Source organism: Cyprinodon tularosa, unplaced genomic scaffold (genome assembly GCF_016077235.1).
Source record: "Cyprinodon tularosa strain WSP-4 unplaced genomic scaffold, ASM1607723v1 ctg79, whole genome shotgun sequence".
Lineage (NCBI taxonomy): Eukaryota > Metazoa > Chordata > Actinopteri > Cyprinodontiformes > Cyprinodontidae > Cyprinodon > Cyprinodon tularosa.
The window spans coordinates 2,437,462-2,453,483 of record NW_024039551.1 but is presented as its reverse complement, the minus strand read 5'-3'; the positions used below and the strand labels follow the sequence as shown (position 1 = coordinate 2,453,483).

The 16,022-nt window shown below is 43.8% G+C and overlaps 1 protein-coding gene across 1 annotated transcript in view; it reads right to left on the bottom strand.

Moving 5' to 3' along the window:
• zgc:154142 (uncharacterized protein LOC555481 homolog) overlaps positions 1-16,022 on the bottom strand; it is a 42,967-nt gene that overhangs the window by 11,032 nt on the left and 15,913 nt on the right. The window contains exons 9-16 of the mRNA XM_038271113.1: positions 5,930-6,070; positions 3,543-3,788; positions 3,201-3,386; positions 1,561-1,670; positions 1,377-1,477; positions 673-950; positions 318-481; positions 55-238 (exon numbers count right to left, since the gene is read on the bottom strand). Coding sequence (XP_038127041.1) covers positions 55-238; positions 318-481; positions 673-950; positions 1,377-1,477; positions 1,561-1,670; positions 3,201-3,386; positions 3,543-3,788; positions 5,930-6,070 — 1,410 coding nt within the window. The remainder of the gene's footprint in view (positions 1-54; positions 239-317; positions 482-672; positions 951-1,376; positions 1,478-1,560; positions 1,671-3,200; positions 3,387-3,542; positions 3,789-5,929; positions 6,071-16,022) is intronic.

Here is a 16,022-nt window from a genome sequence, read left to right as displayed (position 1 = left end):
GTAAGAAGCATACCGACCCAATGAGTGGGTTAATCTGAGCTGATGGGATCCTACTGTGCTCAATGTAGATGTCCCTGCGAATGACATTTGAGATCCAAGGAAGGTAGGCTGAGGCACGGGTGAACACAGAGGGCTTTTTGTCCATTATGCATCCAATGGGACCGAAGCTGGTTATACCGTGAATCTCCCAGGAACCACCAGGGGTGTCCTGGCAAACTAGTGGACCACCTGAGTCTCCCTATCAGAGTGACAAACACAGAATTAGGCACATTCCTCAGAGAATGTGGTTCTGTTGCCCCTTTAGGGACTTGATTTACCTGACAGACAGACTTCAGCTCATCAGGCAGTGTGTACCCACAGCAGATCATGGAGGTCTTCACCTGGAACCACCAGTAATCCATCCGTTTGCAGGTGTCATAAGGGACAACAGGTAGGGCCACCTGGTTGAGGGTCTCAGAAGCTTTCGGATTTACTGAATCTCCTGATCAAACAAATGAAGGATTAAAACAGTCACAATAACATCATTTAGGTTGGCAGCAAGATTATTTCCCGTTCTGTCCAGCAGGTGGCACACAAGTATCACCAACAAAGACCAAGCTGCAGTGTAACACACAGCTTTAAGATTTTAAGGAGTCATTCAGGCTGATGGTGACCATGAAGTAAAACTGGCACCTGTTTCGTCCCCCCAGCCTGTAGCGTAGCACTTCTTTCCTGCAGGAAGGGTCTCCTCCTCAGAGGGAAGGCAGGCGAAGGAAATCTCATCTGAGGCGACAGCATCTTCAGCCAGCCTCACCAGAGCAATGTCAAACTCCACAGTGGGCAGTGTGGGGTACTGGAAGGCCTCATGGCGATGAATGCCAGAGATGTTGATGCAGCGTTCGGTCACCTCTGTGGTGGTCAGGTTGTGTTTCCCGAGGCACATACGCCAGCGATGCAGCTCATCTGCATACCTGGGTGAATAAATGCTTAAAGGGTCAGACTTTGTATTCTAAAGGCACCAAACGTGAGAAAGGTTTCACTCCTCTAAGCATTTCTACATGGTGTCACATTTCTACTTCCGACACTTAATGGTAATTTATTCAACTTGAACTGTGAAGTTCTGCATAATAGCAGAGTGAATTGAAAACATTTCAAATCTAAAACTGTCTTCAGCAGCTGCCATGTCCCCACAGAACAAAAACATCCCAGCAGCATGATGCTGTCACCTGATGTCACCATGGAGAATGACAGATGGCTCTTTACCAAACTGCTCTTGATCAACATTGATAAGACAAGATAGAGGTGTTTTAAACAATCTAAACTTCGCTTTCAATTATTAAGTGGAAAGGCATGAATTTAGGAGAAAAACTGGAACTTGGATTCTTCAGGTTATTTACCTAATGAAGCAGTGTGCTGCTGTTAGCACCCAGTTTTTATGAATGAGAGTCCCACCACAGGTGTGAAAAAATGAAGGTTCAGACTGACTGGAAGGCCAGACCTGAAACAAGCAGGGCGCTGAAATCAGAACCCTTCAGTGAAACGTTGAGGTATATTTTTGAACCTTTTAGAGAACGTTCCCACCTGCATGGAGACCTGCCAAGGCCAGGAGTGTGCAACGGCTTCTTCTCCATTCACGATGCGTGACGCGACAGCAGGAGGGATGGCTGGTTTCCCACATGTTTCAGGCCAGTCTACAACAGATGGGTCAAAATGAGGAGCAAAAATCTGTGTGTTAAAGATGAAGCTCCGTGTTGCACATTTTATTTTCCTGTTCCCCTCTGAAACCCTGCTGATAATGTAATTTTCTCAGCTTGGCAATAAAATAAGGCCTTGAAAACAGCACTGTCCATCCATCAAACTCTATTTAAGAAAATATTTCTGCTACAATCTGCAGCCACCTGGGGCTCATCTCCGGATGAAGGATGGAAAGAAAGAGAAATCCTGCAAAGGAAGAAGTACAGGCATTATGTCATTACCGACTGTGGTCCCAGAATCCACAAGATCTGCTTCAGCCTCTAAAATTGGATCAGTGATACAGAGAAACACCCCCCCCCCGCCCCCCACTTGAACTATGACTTCCCGGATTAATACTACAACCCTCAACGTCAGAGCATCACTATACAAATATGTTTGATGCAGTGTGTCCCTCTTACATCACATCTTACATCACACTACCTCCCATGTGGTGTAATCTACGGAACCATGGTCTGTTTTCGCTGGCAAAAAATAATGGAACTCATTTTGAAGAAGCTCTGAGTTGAAACCAAGCACAACCTTGCTGGTACCACCCGTTTATACAACGGCTGATGAGTTTTAAATCTGCAAAAGAACCAAAATAGCACCGGTTTTGTCCTGGCCCAATGTCTGCGTCCGGTGTACTCCTCTGCTGGAATGGTTCTGACTCATATGAGCCTGTCCTGTGAGCTGCAGGAATACCCCCCACTGAGCCGCGAGCATTGTGAATGCATCCCATAAAAGCTCCATAAGTGGCCAAAAGTTAAGATTCTACAACATCATCTGGGCTGTACTGGACTGACTCCGAGTTTCTCAAAGACAGATATACATGTAGACTCCAGACTTGCTGGAGTGAAGCCGTTGATAATACAGCTGGTCATAATGGAGCAAATTCATCAACAAGTTTAGGATCTTTGATTTTCTTGATCTGTGCCATACCTGGGCAAGTAGAATTAATAGTTAGAGGGTGATTGGTTTAGTAAAAAGGATCTCCTGTACTAATTTTGCTGAGGTTTATGAAAACATTTAAAATGTGTGCCAAATGGCCTGTTGGTTCTAAAATGTTCTAAATGGTAAGGTTCCACATGGGAACCTGTTGGTGCCAGAATAGTGTTTAGTAAATTCAGAAAGCAGAAAGTGACTCTGATACGTTCAATCTCCTGAGAGCAGCAGGCTCACAAAATCACAAAATCACACCCATACAGGACCCCTTTGGCACATTCATTTATGAACAGCTCCAGAAAGCAGCAAATATTTCATTAATGGTTAGATGTTTTGTCTGTAGTTTAATCATCAATGATTGCTTTAAGTTTATATGCTAAAGAAATGTTCTGTACCCAAAACTGTCCAAACTCTGTAAAAAGCAAATCTATAAATCCCTGCTTCTACACTATGACTGATCAGTTAAGATTATGATTTTACCATATTACAGATCAATGCAGCTTTATTTCCCCTCTTTGTTCTGAAAAAACCCCCAGATACTCTACCTATGGTGATGCTGTCCCAGGGGTTCGGCTCAGCAGGTGGCTCAGTGGGTGCCGGCAAGCTGGGATTTGTAGTCCAGTAAGCTCTAAAACCTTTAGCCTCAGTTAATATGTCTGCATGGAAACGGATCAGAAGCTTGTTGCCTTTCGTCTGAATGGTGCTGGGCAAAGTTGTTCCACATAAAGGTCCTGGAGGACAGGAAAACAACTAATCCATTGTAAAAACAAACACAGAGGTCCTTTTATCTAGAATGTATATATTGACTCCTAAAGGGTAAGAAACTAAAATAGATGTGATAATCATGGTGGGAAATAGTTGGGAAGAGTAATCGTCATGAAACTTGCCATGTTTTTGGTTAAGTGCATTAGTCAAACCACTGAGGTCATACAGCATCACGTTGTCGTAGCATTTAGAGGAGAGAAGATCTTTGGGTTCCAGGTCAAAATGAGTGAACGTCAGCGTGATTTTTTCCCCCAGTGGCACAGTGATGGTCCACATGCACTCCGTGTTAGCCTTGTAGTTCTTTGGCCAGTTCTGGGACTTAATTACACCAGTTTCCTCTTTAGAAGTAAAGCCACATCCCAGGATCTCTGTAATAGGAAGGAAAGACACAATGAGATGGATTTTCTGACCTCTGATCTCTATTTACTCACTTGCTGTGAAGCCACCAGCCGCCAAATTGGTACTCCCTAGTGAGACCGTTTGGGATGAAAACCATATATGTATGCTACAGCATACATTTTCAGGAGGGCTTAAGACTTTTAAAACAAAGATCACTTTGACACGTGCTGTTTCATAGCATAAGTAGCTTACTGTAATTTATCATAAAAAAAGTAGGCACATCTCATTGTGTATTGAGTATAAAGTCTATGAAGCCTATAAATCTTGTAATATAAAATATTATACAAATTCATCACACTAAAATGAGTGTCTTAATGGGCATAATAAAACTGTAGTCAGATATGAAGAATATCACACATGCACACACACACACACACACACACACACACACACACACACACACACACACACACACACACACACACACACACACACACACACACACACACACACACTCTGATGATGTGCCAAAAGTATTAAATTACATGTAATGATTACCTTCTTATGGAAATTACATTACATTACAAGCATTTTTATGGCACAATATTGGAAAGTGGGTTGTACCAAGATAGCGGCAGGTGACTTCAGTTTATTTCAGCGTATCAGCTATCCGATGAATAAATAGAGATCAGTGGTTCTGACACATGCAGGAAATCTCAAGTGTCGAATTAAGATATTAACTCAAATCAATCAATCATGATAGTACTTCAGTCTAACTTGGTCTGATAAAATAATTTAGAAAAAATTTAAATAATGAATATCTTGTAAAGGAACTTTTGAAGCAAACAGACTAAGACAGAGGATTTTTTTTGTTATCAAACTGTATGCGATGCAAAAGTCTTCCTTTTTTTTGGCAATGTGGCAAAAAGAATAACTGTCTTGATGCCAAAAAGAGCCCAACAGATTTTACTTTCTCAAGTGGAGCATTGCCATAGTGTTTCGCTTGTTTCATGCATATAAATTGCTTTATTACAGGAAGTTTTACAGATTACATGGACACTGCAATGTAAGTAGAACAGAAGAGGAAAACAGAAAAAAAGGAGAAAAGATGAAAGAAAGAGGAGATAAAAGGGAGATAATGATAAAAAAAATTCAGTCTGCTTCCTCACCTGCAAAGAGATGTAAAAAGAACAGCATAACCAACGGACATGGTAGGAGTCATACAATAAAGTAACACCTAGATACTATTGCCGAAGTAGTATTATTTAATCTCAAATGTACTCTGTGTTTGCAAATGCAAATGTCTGACATTGCATCAAAGATTTGCATTGTCACAAAAACTGAGACGAGTCATGCTTGAAAAATAGATTTTTATGACTACCTGAGGAGTAAACCTTGATCTTATTATCTAAAAGTAACAGTTTTGCCCAAGAAAAAGGTTCAGGTAAGCAGAGAAATGCAGATAAAAGATATTGACATAAATAATGGGATTATAGAGGTGAGTTAGTTTTGGTTCTGTGCTGCTGAGCGTGTGTGTATGTGTGGCTGTGGTTGGTGCTAAGTGGATCCGGTTGGTGCTGATTAAGGAGGACCTCTGCAGGACTCAAAAAGGAACAGGTTCCCTCAGGAGGCAGGAACCTTAGTGCTGATTCGGAAGTCCATTCAGTCCAGTCCAGTCCAGTCCTATCCTGACCCTCTAGTCTTGTCCACAGTTCCTGATTCTCTGGTTTTCCAAAGGATGTTTGCTAACCTCTGGTTGTCGAAAAACCCATCTCCATATCTGCCTGATGCCTGCCTCTCTGCCTCAGGTTTGCTCCTCCTGCAAGTCCCACAGGATCTCTCATCGCCGCTCCTGCTCAGCCAGAACCCTCCACTGCCCTGACAAACCTCAGCTCTCTATCCCAGTCAGCCTTCCTAAATTCATCCTAAGCCAGTTCAACTCATAGCCGCAGAGCTAGACCCCCCCTGCAGCCTTGTCTCCCAGTTCATGAATGGTTTAGGTCTCTCTGGATGATAATCAATGTGATAAAAGAACAGCTTCAGTGGTATGTCTGACCCAATTTTCCCCACTGCTGCAGCAGCTCAGTATGTGACAGTGAGATGTGTTTTGATTGGTTAGCGAGGCACCGAGGCTCTTCGATGGCTCGCGCCCAGACCCGTGAAGGTGTACCTGCTATATCCTCAGGATACACCGCCTCCCACTCTGCAGAGAATCCTCGGTCTGTGAGCCGACTGTCGGACTGGAAGGTAACAGAGATGGTGTTACGGGCGCTGACCACTGGTGGAGGGAGGATGAAGCCACAGTGTGTACCTGAGGAGCCACAACAGGCAGGTTCAAATGGTGGATCAAAGGTCCTCTGAACAGATAATACTTGGAACTGTAAGCAGGTAAAGCTTTAAATACGACTAAAGATAAAAGATAAAGATAGATGCTGTGGTTGCAGAATCTACTGATTAGGATCAATACTTTTATTGTCTGTTTTTTGCTGCAGCAACCCAGTGTCCCGCAGCAAAAACAGAAAAACAAAAAGCACAACACATTCTGTACATTCTGACATGGTCAGCTCCATGGCAGTCTCACTCCAATAACAATACGTCTTTTTTATTTCTTATATTAATGAACAATATAATTTCTTCCATTAAAAAAAACTGCCTTACTGTGCATGAGCTCAGAAGCAAACCAGGGTTTCAAGATGCAATATAAGCTAAAGACTTTAAAGGTTTAGATTTAAATTGGATTTAAAGATCAAATATAACATTTCACACAAAAACTTAATCACTGCTTGCAGAAACCAGTGGGGGAAATGCTTATCATTTGAGTGTGTCTCATTGTTACTCTGCCACATAAGCACCTGCTCCCAGTGCTCTAAGAACACAGTGGAAGTGCAGTGAGCATGTGCCCGACCCTTGAATACTGAGCGAGAGATAAAGCTGTATCAGCATCACTGCAGTCACAGAAGTGAATCATGTGAGGTAATTTATAACAGTGGGCCTCTTTGCAAGTAAGATCTTTGCTTGCAAAGAGTTTAACAGCAGAGGCAATTTAAACATTAAGTCCTAACAGAAGGTTTAGAAAAAGATGCCAAATTAAGAGGTACTATGGCACATATGTCAAAATCAAGGCCCGGGGGACGGATTCCAGCCCGCAAATTGTTTATCCATGGCCCCCTGGATGATATTTAATTACCATTAGTATCGGCCCACAAGCCACGGCCGCTTGTGCGTGCTTCTGTGACTTGGCGGACTGCTGTTGCATTGTGGGGAATGTAGTGTTGGTGAAATGTCTAAGTGGGTGGAATTGCTTTGTAGGGTTGGTGCGTTGCACGCACCAACCCTACATTCCCAGGGGAAAACATGACTGTGTTTTTTTTGTATTTAAATTTTTTGTGGTGCTTTGCATGTTTGGATTGTTTTGGTTTTTGCTTTTCCCCATTTACCAACCAAGCTGGGCTGAAGTTGGTTGTCTAAGGAGGCAGAGTACACTAACTGCGCAACTGCTGCGCGCAGGTGTCAGCAGAGGCTGACTGAAGCCAAAATAAAAGGAGCCTGGATGGAGTGAGGGGCAGAGCTGATCCTGCGGGTGATAGAGATGGACATGCTGCTGAGCGAGGGGAAAATGGGATCCGCACGCCAGGCACAGAATACCAGCAGGTGAATAGACAGCAGAGTCAGGGCAGAGGTCATACTTGTTGTACTTTGCATGTTTGGATTGTTTTGTTTTTGCTTTTCTCCCCTTTAACAATCCAAGCACACTGGGCTGAAGTCGGTTGTCTAATACGGCCCCAAACTCCCTCTTTGACAAGAGGGAGCAAGCAACTCAAAAACCCAAACAGCAAAACAAGCAAGTCCAAGATGTTCTATTTCATTGAAAGCCCCCGTAATAGTGGCACGATAAAACAATCCCTTTACCTTTTATAAAAGTCCAAAGTTCAATAATTGTCCTTAAAAGTCACCATTTAGAGGCCAGAAGTTGGGCTCCACTTATTATGCTTCTGGAGGCCGATCCATCTACAGCGCACCCTCTTGCTGATCCACTGCTGATTCTGCGGTGCTCCAGTACTGTTCCACTCTTCGGCATGCAACGTCACCTGCAGGATCGGCTCCCCACTCTTTCCATCCAGGCTCCTTTTATTTTGGCTGCAATCAGCCACTGCTGACAGCTGTACGCAGCAGTTGCACAGCACAGTTAGTGGTGCTGATTTGATTTTTTTATTTTATTTTACTGTTTGAAACCATTGATCGGTAGGCTCAGCATAGTAATGAATAGTCTGTTTATAATGCATGCACTTTCATTTATACATGTAGCCCTGGCTAAAAAAAAAACAAAAAACAAAAATTATCTGCAAGATTATCACAGGTTTATGTTCTCTGTATTAAAAAATACAGGTGAGAGGCGTGTATCTTCATTTTCAGGTTGTTTGTTTTCAATGTGTAATCTGAGCGATTATATACTTATCGTGACTGATTATTTTTATTCATAATGTGAAAAAAAGACTATGGAAGTAGTAAAAAAACTGAGGGACAAGTGAACTCAGCTTGGAGTGAAAAAAAAAAGCAGACCGTGGGATGATGGGAAGAAGGAGAGGAGAAAGAAAAAAAGAAAGAGAATGGTGGACGCTGATGGAGACTCAGTTTAGGAGAGTCAAAAACGAGTTTGGAGAAGGCCCCGAACTGTTCCAGGGTTTTTCCCACAAGTGGACTCAACCATCGCAGTCTATGACTTCTGAGGTGTGTGTTGGGGCGCGACGGAGGTGAAGAACCAGAGACGAGAACCGCGGCTGAACTGAGAGAAACTGCGGCTGATCGTGGGAGGCGGGGTGACCGTGTCAATCTGGCGACCGTAGCCCCAACGTTGCTGCGGAGGTTCTCCTGGGTTAAGGTGGAGAAGACAGAGGGACGACCGGAGTTTTTGTGCGCTGCCGGAGTTTTGCACCTGTTGGGTGAGCGAGTCCGTTCCCGTTATATTCTGGGAGAAGAGGATTTTGTGTTGCGACGCACCCTAGCTTCAACAGGCCTGCAACGAATAGTTAAACCGGTACCGAACTGTGTGTGTGTGTGGGCCCACGTTTAGTGTTTAGTGATGTGTTTCTTTTGTGGTAAAAGACTGGAGTACTGTTAGTGCAAAAACTTTGGAATACGGTTTTGAGAAAAAGTGTTTAATCAGTTGAAGAAAAAAAAAAGAATTGTTGATAAAGGAAAAGTGTTTAAACTTTATTTCACATTGGTTTGAGGGATATTTAGGTTTAGAAGTTAAGAGCCTAGAGGTGGTTTATTTTATTATTTTTTATGTTTGCTGGTTAAAAAGAGGGTAGCTTGAGTCTGGGCTGAGCATTTATTTTTTATTGATTGTATATGTTCTTTTTGAGTTTTAATTAAACGGAACCGTTTCTGTAACAGGTTGTCTGGAATTATTTAAGTTATTTCCCTTATCAGTCAGAGGAATAAGTTTGGATTTAATTAAGGTAAAGCTGAAGGGTATCTACCAGAAAATAAAGAACCCAAAAAGAAAATAAAAAAGGGGGCACTCCATTAGTTTATTTACATTTGGACCTCAGTTATTTCATGACAGGGTAGTGGGGTGCTACATAATTAAATGGAGGCACCGCTGGGATCTATTTGAGTGTATTTACATAAAAATAGCACTATACCCAGACAACCTGCTTGTAGAGGAAAAGTAACCCATTTCTGTACATAAAAAAAACCTATATATGGTCAGTCTGAGTATAGACTAGTGACAAAGAGCAAATCAGAGAAAAAAACAAACAAAGACCAAACCTTCTTATTCTTTGCTAAGTACCGCTGAAAACCGTTTGCACTAAGGTCAGTTGTGTTCTATCTCAGCGAAGAGACAGGATGGTGCAGTTAGTGAATTGGTGTAAAGGAGAAGGAATTGATCCGTTACATGCTGTCTTGGTCAAAGATATCCCTGAAGAAACTGAAGTTAGTGTGATAGAGGATACTTTGCATACAGTCAAAGCTTTTGGACGTGTTAGAGTTAGAGGGAGAATGTATGATCCTCAGAATCAAAGTTTGACTGTTCTTTGTGAGTGTAGGGAAGCAGTAAATACTAAAGCCTTTCCAGCTGAGGTTACACCAGAAGGTAGTAATTTCTCTTGGAGGATCATTGGACAATCAGGGGAAGGAAATGAGGATGTTACTCAGTCGGGGATAGATTCTCAACAAATGCCAGAGTCAAACTTAGGCCAGGATTCACTTTTCCAAGCATCTAGCCCAGAAGCTATAATAAGGGCAGTGGGTGATGTTTTGCAGCTATCCTCCAGAGCTACCAGTGATCACAGCAGCTACAGGCGGCTCCGGACCTTTTCAGGGGTGTTTCCCACACCTGCTGGGGAAGAGCACTTGGAGAACTGGCTAGAACAAGCTAGACTGATGATTGAAGAGTCGGACAAACCTGACAGAGAAAAACGGATGAGAATAATGGAGAGTGTTAAAGGTCCTGCCATGGAAATTCTCCAAGCTGTGAGAACCAATAACCCAAACGCAACACCCACTGAGTACTTAAATATTATTGAAAACACCTTTGGCACAACAGAGACTGGAGAAGATCTCTATTTTGCTTTCAGAATGATGTGTCAACACCCAGGTGAGAAATTATCAGAGTTTCTGCGGAGACTGGAAAGAGTTCTGAATAAAGTTGTCCAAAAAGGTGGTCTCACACCTTCCTCCAAAGACAAGGCATGTATTGAGCAACTCCTTAAAGGTGCCACCAAGTCTGACATGATGCTTCTGAGTCTTAGGCTAAGAGAGAGAAGAAGTACTCCACCCACATTCCTAGAGCTCCTAAATGAGATTCGCATTGAGGAGGAACATGAAGCCTCCCGTCGGCGGCTAAACCCACCTAAATCTGTGCACGTCAAGAGTACTGCTGCAGCTGCTGTGGACGCAGAGGCGCACCTTGTCAACAGGCAAACCAAGCAACTGCTTGGAGCCCCGAGCCGCTGGGGGCCCCCCGAGAGCCAGCTACTGTACACCCGGTAAATAAACAGCAACAGGCGAGCATGAAGTGGCAACGCTATAGTAACTGAGGAGATGCACAACTGCATATAAAAATTCAGATTGGATGGAATGTTGATTGACATTGGCTTTGCCCAGTCAAAATCCAGCCCAGCCCAGGTGGATGACTTCCCTTAATGAAAATGAACGTAGCCTAGCGAATGGGTGACGTTGTAGGCCTATCGTTCAGTAAATTGGAAAGCAATTATGTAACTAAGCTGAAGGAAAATGATTCATTTTCCATGTCTCAAGAGAGACTTTCAGGACTGGCGCTTATTTCCATAGAGTATAGTGTGTGAAGGTCTTTGGATCTGGAGGACTTATGTCTGCATTTGCACAAGACAAGGCCCGTAAGCAGCAATTCTGGAAGCAGTATAGGACCCTAATAATTTCACTACACTTACTATAGCTACTTTATATTTTGTACAAAGTTTATATTGGGTTTTTTAAAGTAATTTACTGTTTTTTTTAATTTTATTATACATTTATTTTAATTTATTAGTTTATTCTTTACTTTTATTCTTTTATATTTTCCAAAATAACAAGGTTGTTCATGTTTAGAACATTTGGGGAAAAAAAAGGTTTTATTTAATACATTTTTCATTGGTGTCAGATTATTTATAGCCTAACATAATGGTGATGAACACTGGTCAGTAGGGCCCCCTAGGATTTTTTGCTTGGGGCCCCCACAGACTCTAGAATCGCCTCTGTGTGGACGCCAAGGATTTGGTTGTGGAGATTGAACGGCTGAGGTCACAAGTTGGTGAACTTAAAGCGTTGTCCCTGTCACAGAACTCTGCTCCTTCTGAACACCGAACTGCAGTTAAGTCAGAGATGAACAGTTCAGAAGAAGAGGGAAGTCTTCAAACTCTCAAGAGGGAAGTAGACAAACTAAGAAAACAGGTCTCAGTGATGTCAGTGAAGTCAAATGCGAGACCACAAAGCAATTCCACCCACTTAGACATTTCTCCAAGCCCTGAGATACCAAAAGTAGCTGTGCAAAGAGAATCCAGTGACATCTTCTGCTATCGCTGTGGTGAAGACGGGCACATTTCAACTAAATGTTTGTCACCAGAACTATCCTAAAGTCATACAAAAATTGATTCAGGCACAGAGGAAGGGTAAAGCTGGGCAAAGACACACCAACACTCGTCCAGAAGTGAAGAATGCTAATGTGAAGAGGGGTGCTGTGGGCCCGCCCGCTCATCATCTACCCAAGGGTTTAATAAGACCACCCTCTACTGCTGATGTCAAAGTAGAGGGAACAACTTGCACTGCTCTCCTTGACAGTGGCTCTCAAGTGACGATCATTTTTGACAGCTGGTATGCTGAACATTTATCACACGTTCCCTTACATCCAGTGTCCGGCTTAGCCATCTGGGGTTTAAGTGAGTCTGAGAGCAGCTACCCATATAAGGGCTACATTCAGGTAGACTTAGAGTTTTCAGAGAAAACCCCACTCAAAGGGAAATCAGTTCCCATTCTGGCTTTAGTATGTCCAGACCCTCGATGCTCAGACACCATTCCAGTCCTGATTGGGACAAATGTTAGCAAAGTGTGGTCTCTACCTCTGAATCGCAATGCCACTAGTTCACAGACAATTTATGCTGCACGAGTAGGTGTCACAGAACCAGAACACCCTGTTGTTGTAGCTCCCAGCCCTAAAGACTCCAATACCAATTATGTTACAGTGGCTGACATTAAATGGGTAGGTCCAGGCCCACTAATGATTCCTGCTGGTGGTAAGCACATTGCAATCTGCAAAGTCTTTGAAAAGAGGAAAGTAGGAGATACCATTCTTATTTCTGAGCGTGGATCTTCACATGCACTTCCACCAAGTTTGTTTGTGCAGCCAACAGTCTTATTCTCTAAGATGTTGGATAAGGACAAGTTTCTAGTTTTCATGCAAAATGAGTCACTGAAAGAAACAGCCATTCCCATCGGCACAGTAGTAGCTCACCTTTATGTAGCTGACACAGTGACTGAGATCCCAAACATCAAGACCCAAACTCCCAAAAAACTTGATCCATCTCAATTTGATTTTGGTGACTCCCCTATCCCTATGGAGTGGAAACAGAGACTAAGAGAAAAACTCTCTGAACGCTCCCATGTATTCTCTACAGAGGAGTGGGACGTGGGATTAGCATCTGGAGTCGAACACCAAATAAGACTGACTGACAACACTCCGTTTAGAGAGCGATCACGGCGTATAGCACCTGCTGATATGGAGGATCTACGTCGCCATCTTCAGGGGCTTTTAGATGCCGGAATAATCAAAGAATCCAGAAGTCCATATGCCTCACCCATTGTGCTGGCACGAAAGAAAAATGGACAACTTCGTATGTGTGTCGACTATCGTACTCTTAACCGCAGAACCATTCCTGATCAATATACAGTGCCCCGCATTGATGATGCCCTGGACTGTTTGTCTGGAAGCAAATGGTTTTCTGTGCTAGATTTAAGGAGCGGTTATTACCAGATTCCGATGGCTGAGGAGGATAAAGAGAAAACCGCCTTTATCTGTCCCCTGGGCTTTTTCCAGTTTCAGAGGATGCCTCAAGGAATCACTGGTGCTCCTTCAACTTTCAAACGACTCATGGAAAGAGCGGTTTGGGATATGCACATGCTGGAGGTTATAGTCTATTTAGATGACCTGATCGTGTTTGGGAAAACCTTGGAGGAACACGAGAGAAGACTCCTCAAAGTCATTGACCGTTTAGGGGAAACTGGACTGAAACTGTCACTTGATAAATGCCAGTTTTGCAAACCCCAAGTGACATACGTTGGACATGTGGTTTCTGAGCAGGGCATTGCTACCGATCCAAGCAAGGTAGAGGCTGTTACCCACTGGAAACAACCCACAGATCTTCTTTCCCTCCAGTCCTTCCTAGGATTTTGTGGATATTATCGGCGTTTCATAAAAAATTATTCAATCATTGTCAGGCCGCTAACAGAACTGTGCAAAGGGTACCCGCCCACACAAAAGAAAAAGAAATCAGCAAAGACTCCGGGGAAAACATATTACAAAGTCAATGAGCCCTTTGGAGAAAGATGGGATGGGGACTGCACCGAAGCTTTTCAGCAGATTCTCAAATGTCTCACCCAAGCACCAGTGTTAGCATTTGCTGACCCATCCAAGCCCTATGTGTTGCACATAGATGCAAGTTTCCATGGTTTGGGAGCGGTGCTAAACCAAGAACATCCTGAAGGATTGCGACCAGTCGCTTTTGCCAGTCGGAAGCTCAGTTCTTCCGAGAGGAATTATCCAGTACATCAGCTAGAGTTCCTTGCACTCAAGTGGGCTGTAGTGGATAAGTTCCACGATTATCTGTATGGAGCTGAATTTGTTGTAAGGACAGATAACAACCCCCTTACATATATTCTCACCACTGCTAAGCTTAGTGCCACAGGACATCGCTGGCTTGCAGCTCTCTCCATCTATAACTTTACTCTGCAGTACCGACCCGGGTCTAGCAATATTGATGCAGACGCATTGTCACGCAACCCTGTCTCTGATAATGGATCAGAGTTTAGGAGCTTAACCCCTGATGAAGTCAAGGCACTCTGTAAGCAGGTTTCCAAAGAAGAGTCTGCTGACTCTCTCGGTTATGTAGAAACACTGTGTGTTCCTGCAACTGCTCTGCCAGAATGTTATGTGTTCCCAGCCCGACTAGATCTTGGCTCCTTGATCCAGGTGAGCAGAATAGATCTCATTAAAGCTCAAGACCATGACCCAATGATCTCACCGGTTAAAAAGTCCTTAACTGGGGGACCAGCATTTTCACCTGAACAGTGTACAAACCAGGGAGCAGTTTGTCTGCAACGAGAAGCAAGTAAGCTCGTCATGGTGGATGGGTTGCTCCACCGGAAGATTAGAAGACCAACTGGTACAGATGTGCTACAGCTTGTTCTGCCCAGAGAACATGTTGCCATGGTGCTAAAGTCCCTACATGATGAATCAGGCCACCTCGGAGTGGAAAAAACACTTGAGTTGATACGTAGCAGATTCTACTGGCCTAAGATGGGGTCAGAGGTGGAGCAGTATGTAAAGACCTGTGGTAGATGCATCACCCGTAAAGCCCCACCACAACGAGCTGCTCCCTTGAATCAGATCACCAGCAAAGGGCCACTAGATTTAGTTTGCATTGACTTCTTATCTCTTGAGCCCGACTATAAAGGGTATGCAAATATCCTTGTGGTGACTGATCATTTTACCAGGTACGCTCAGGCTTTTCCAGCGAAAGACCAACAAGCATCCACAGTGGCTAAGATCCTCTGTGAACAGTTCTTTGTTCATTATGGGCTTCCTGCACGGATACATTCCGATCAGGGACGTGACTTCGAAAGCAAGCTCATCCATGATCTTCTGAGAATGTTGGGGATCCGAAAGTCGAGAACAACCCCTTATCACCCTCAGGGGGATCCTCAACCTGAAAGATTTAACAGGACACTGTTGTCCATGCTCGGGACTCTGGATCCCACTCAGAAACAGAAATGGAGTCAAAACATCAGTCGGTTAGTGCATGCCTATAATTGCACACAAAATGAGGCAACCGGATACTCACCCCATCTTCTGAAGGGAGGCTCGTTTGCCTGTGGAAATCTGTTTTGGAGTATCGGATGAGACCGAGAGAAGTCCAACTTACCACCAATATGTCTCAAAACTAAAGAAAGATTTGGAACATGCTTACCAACTTGCTACAGAATCGTCGGATAAAAATCATCTAAGGAACAAAAGAGCACATGACAAATGTGTTAAAGAACAGATCTTGGAAGCGGGAGACCGGGTGCTTCTCAGGAATTTTGGTGTCACTGGGAAGCATAAGTTGAAAGAGAGGTGGAAGACAGTGCCATACGTTGTCATAGCGAGGATGCCTAACTTGCCAGTCTACAAGGTGAAACCTGAAAGAGGCCTTGGGGTGGAAAAAACAGTGCATCGCAACCACTTGCTGCCCATTGGTTATCTTGTCAGGCTACCATCTGAGGCTGGGCCAGAGCAGGTACGGAAACCTGTCACTAGGGGCAGACTAAAACAGTTTGAGCCTGCTAAGTTAGACGCTCATGTAGATGTTGCATTTGGAGGTGAAGAACCAGAGACGAGAACCGCGGCTGAACTGAGAGAAACTGCGGCTGATCGTGGGAGGCGGGGTGACCGTGTCAACCTGGCGACCGTAGCCCCAACGTTGCTGCGGAGGTTCTCCTGGGTTAAGGTGGAGAAGAGAAGACAGAGGGACGACCGGAGTTTTCGT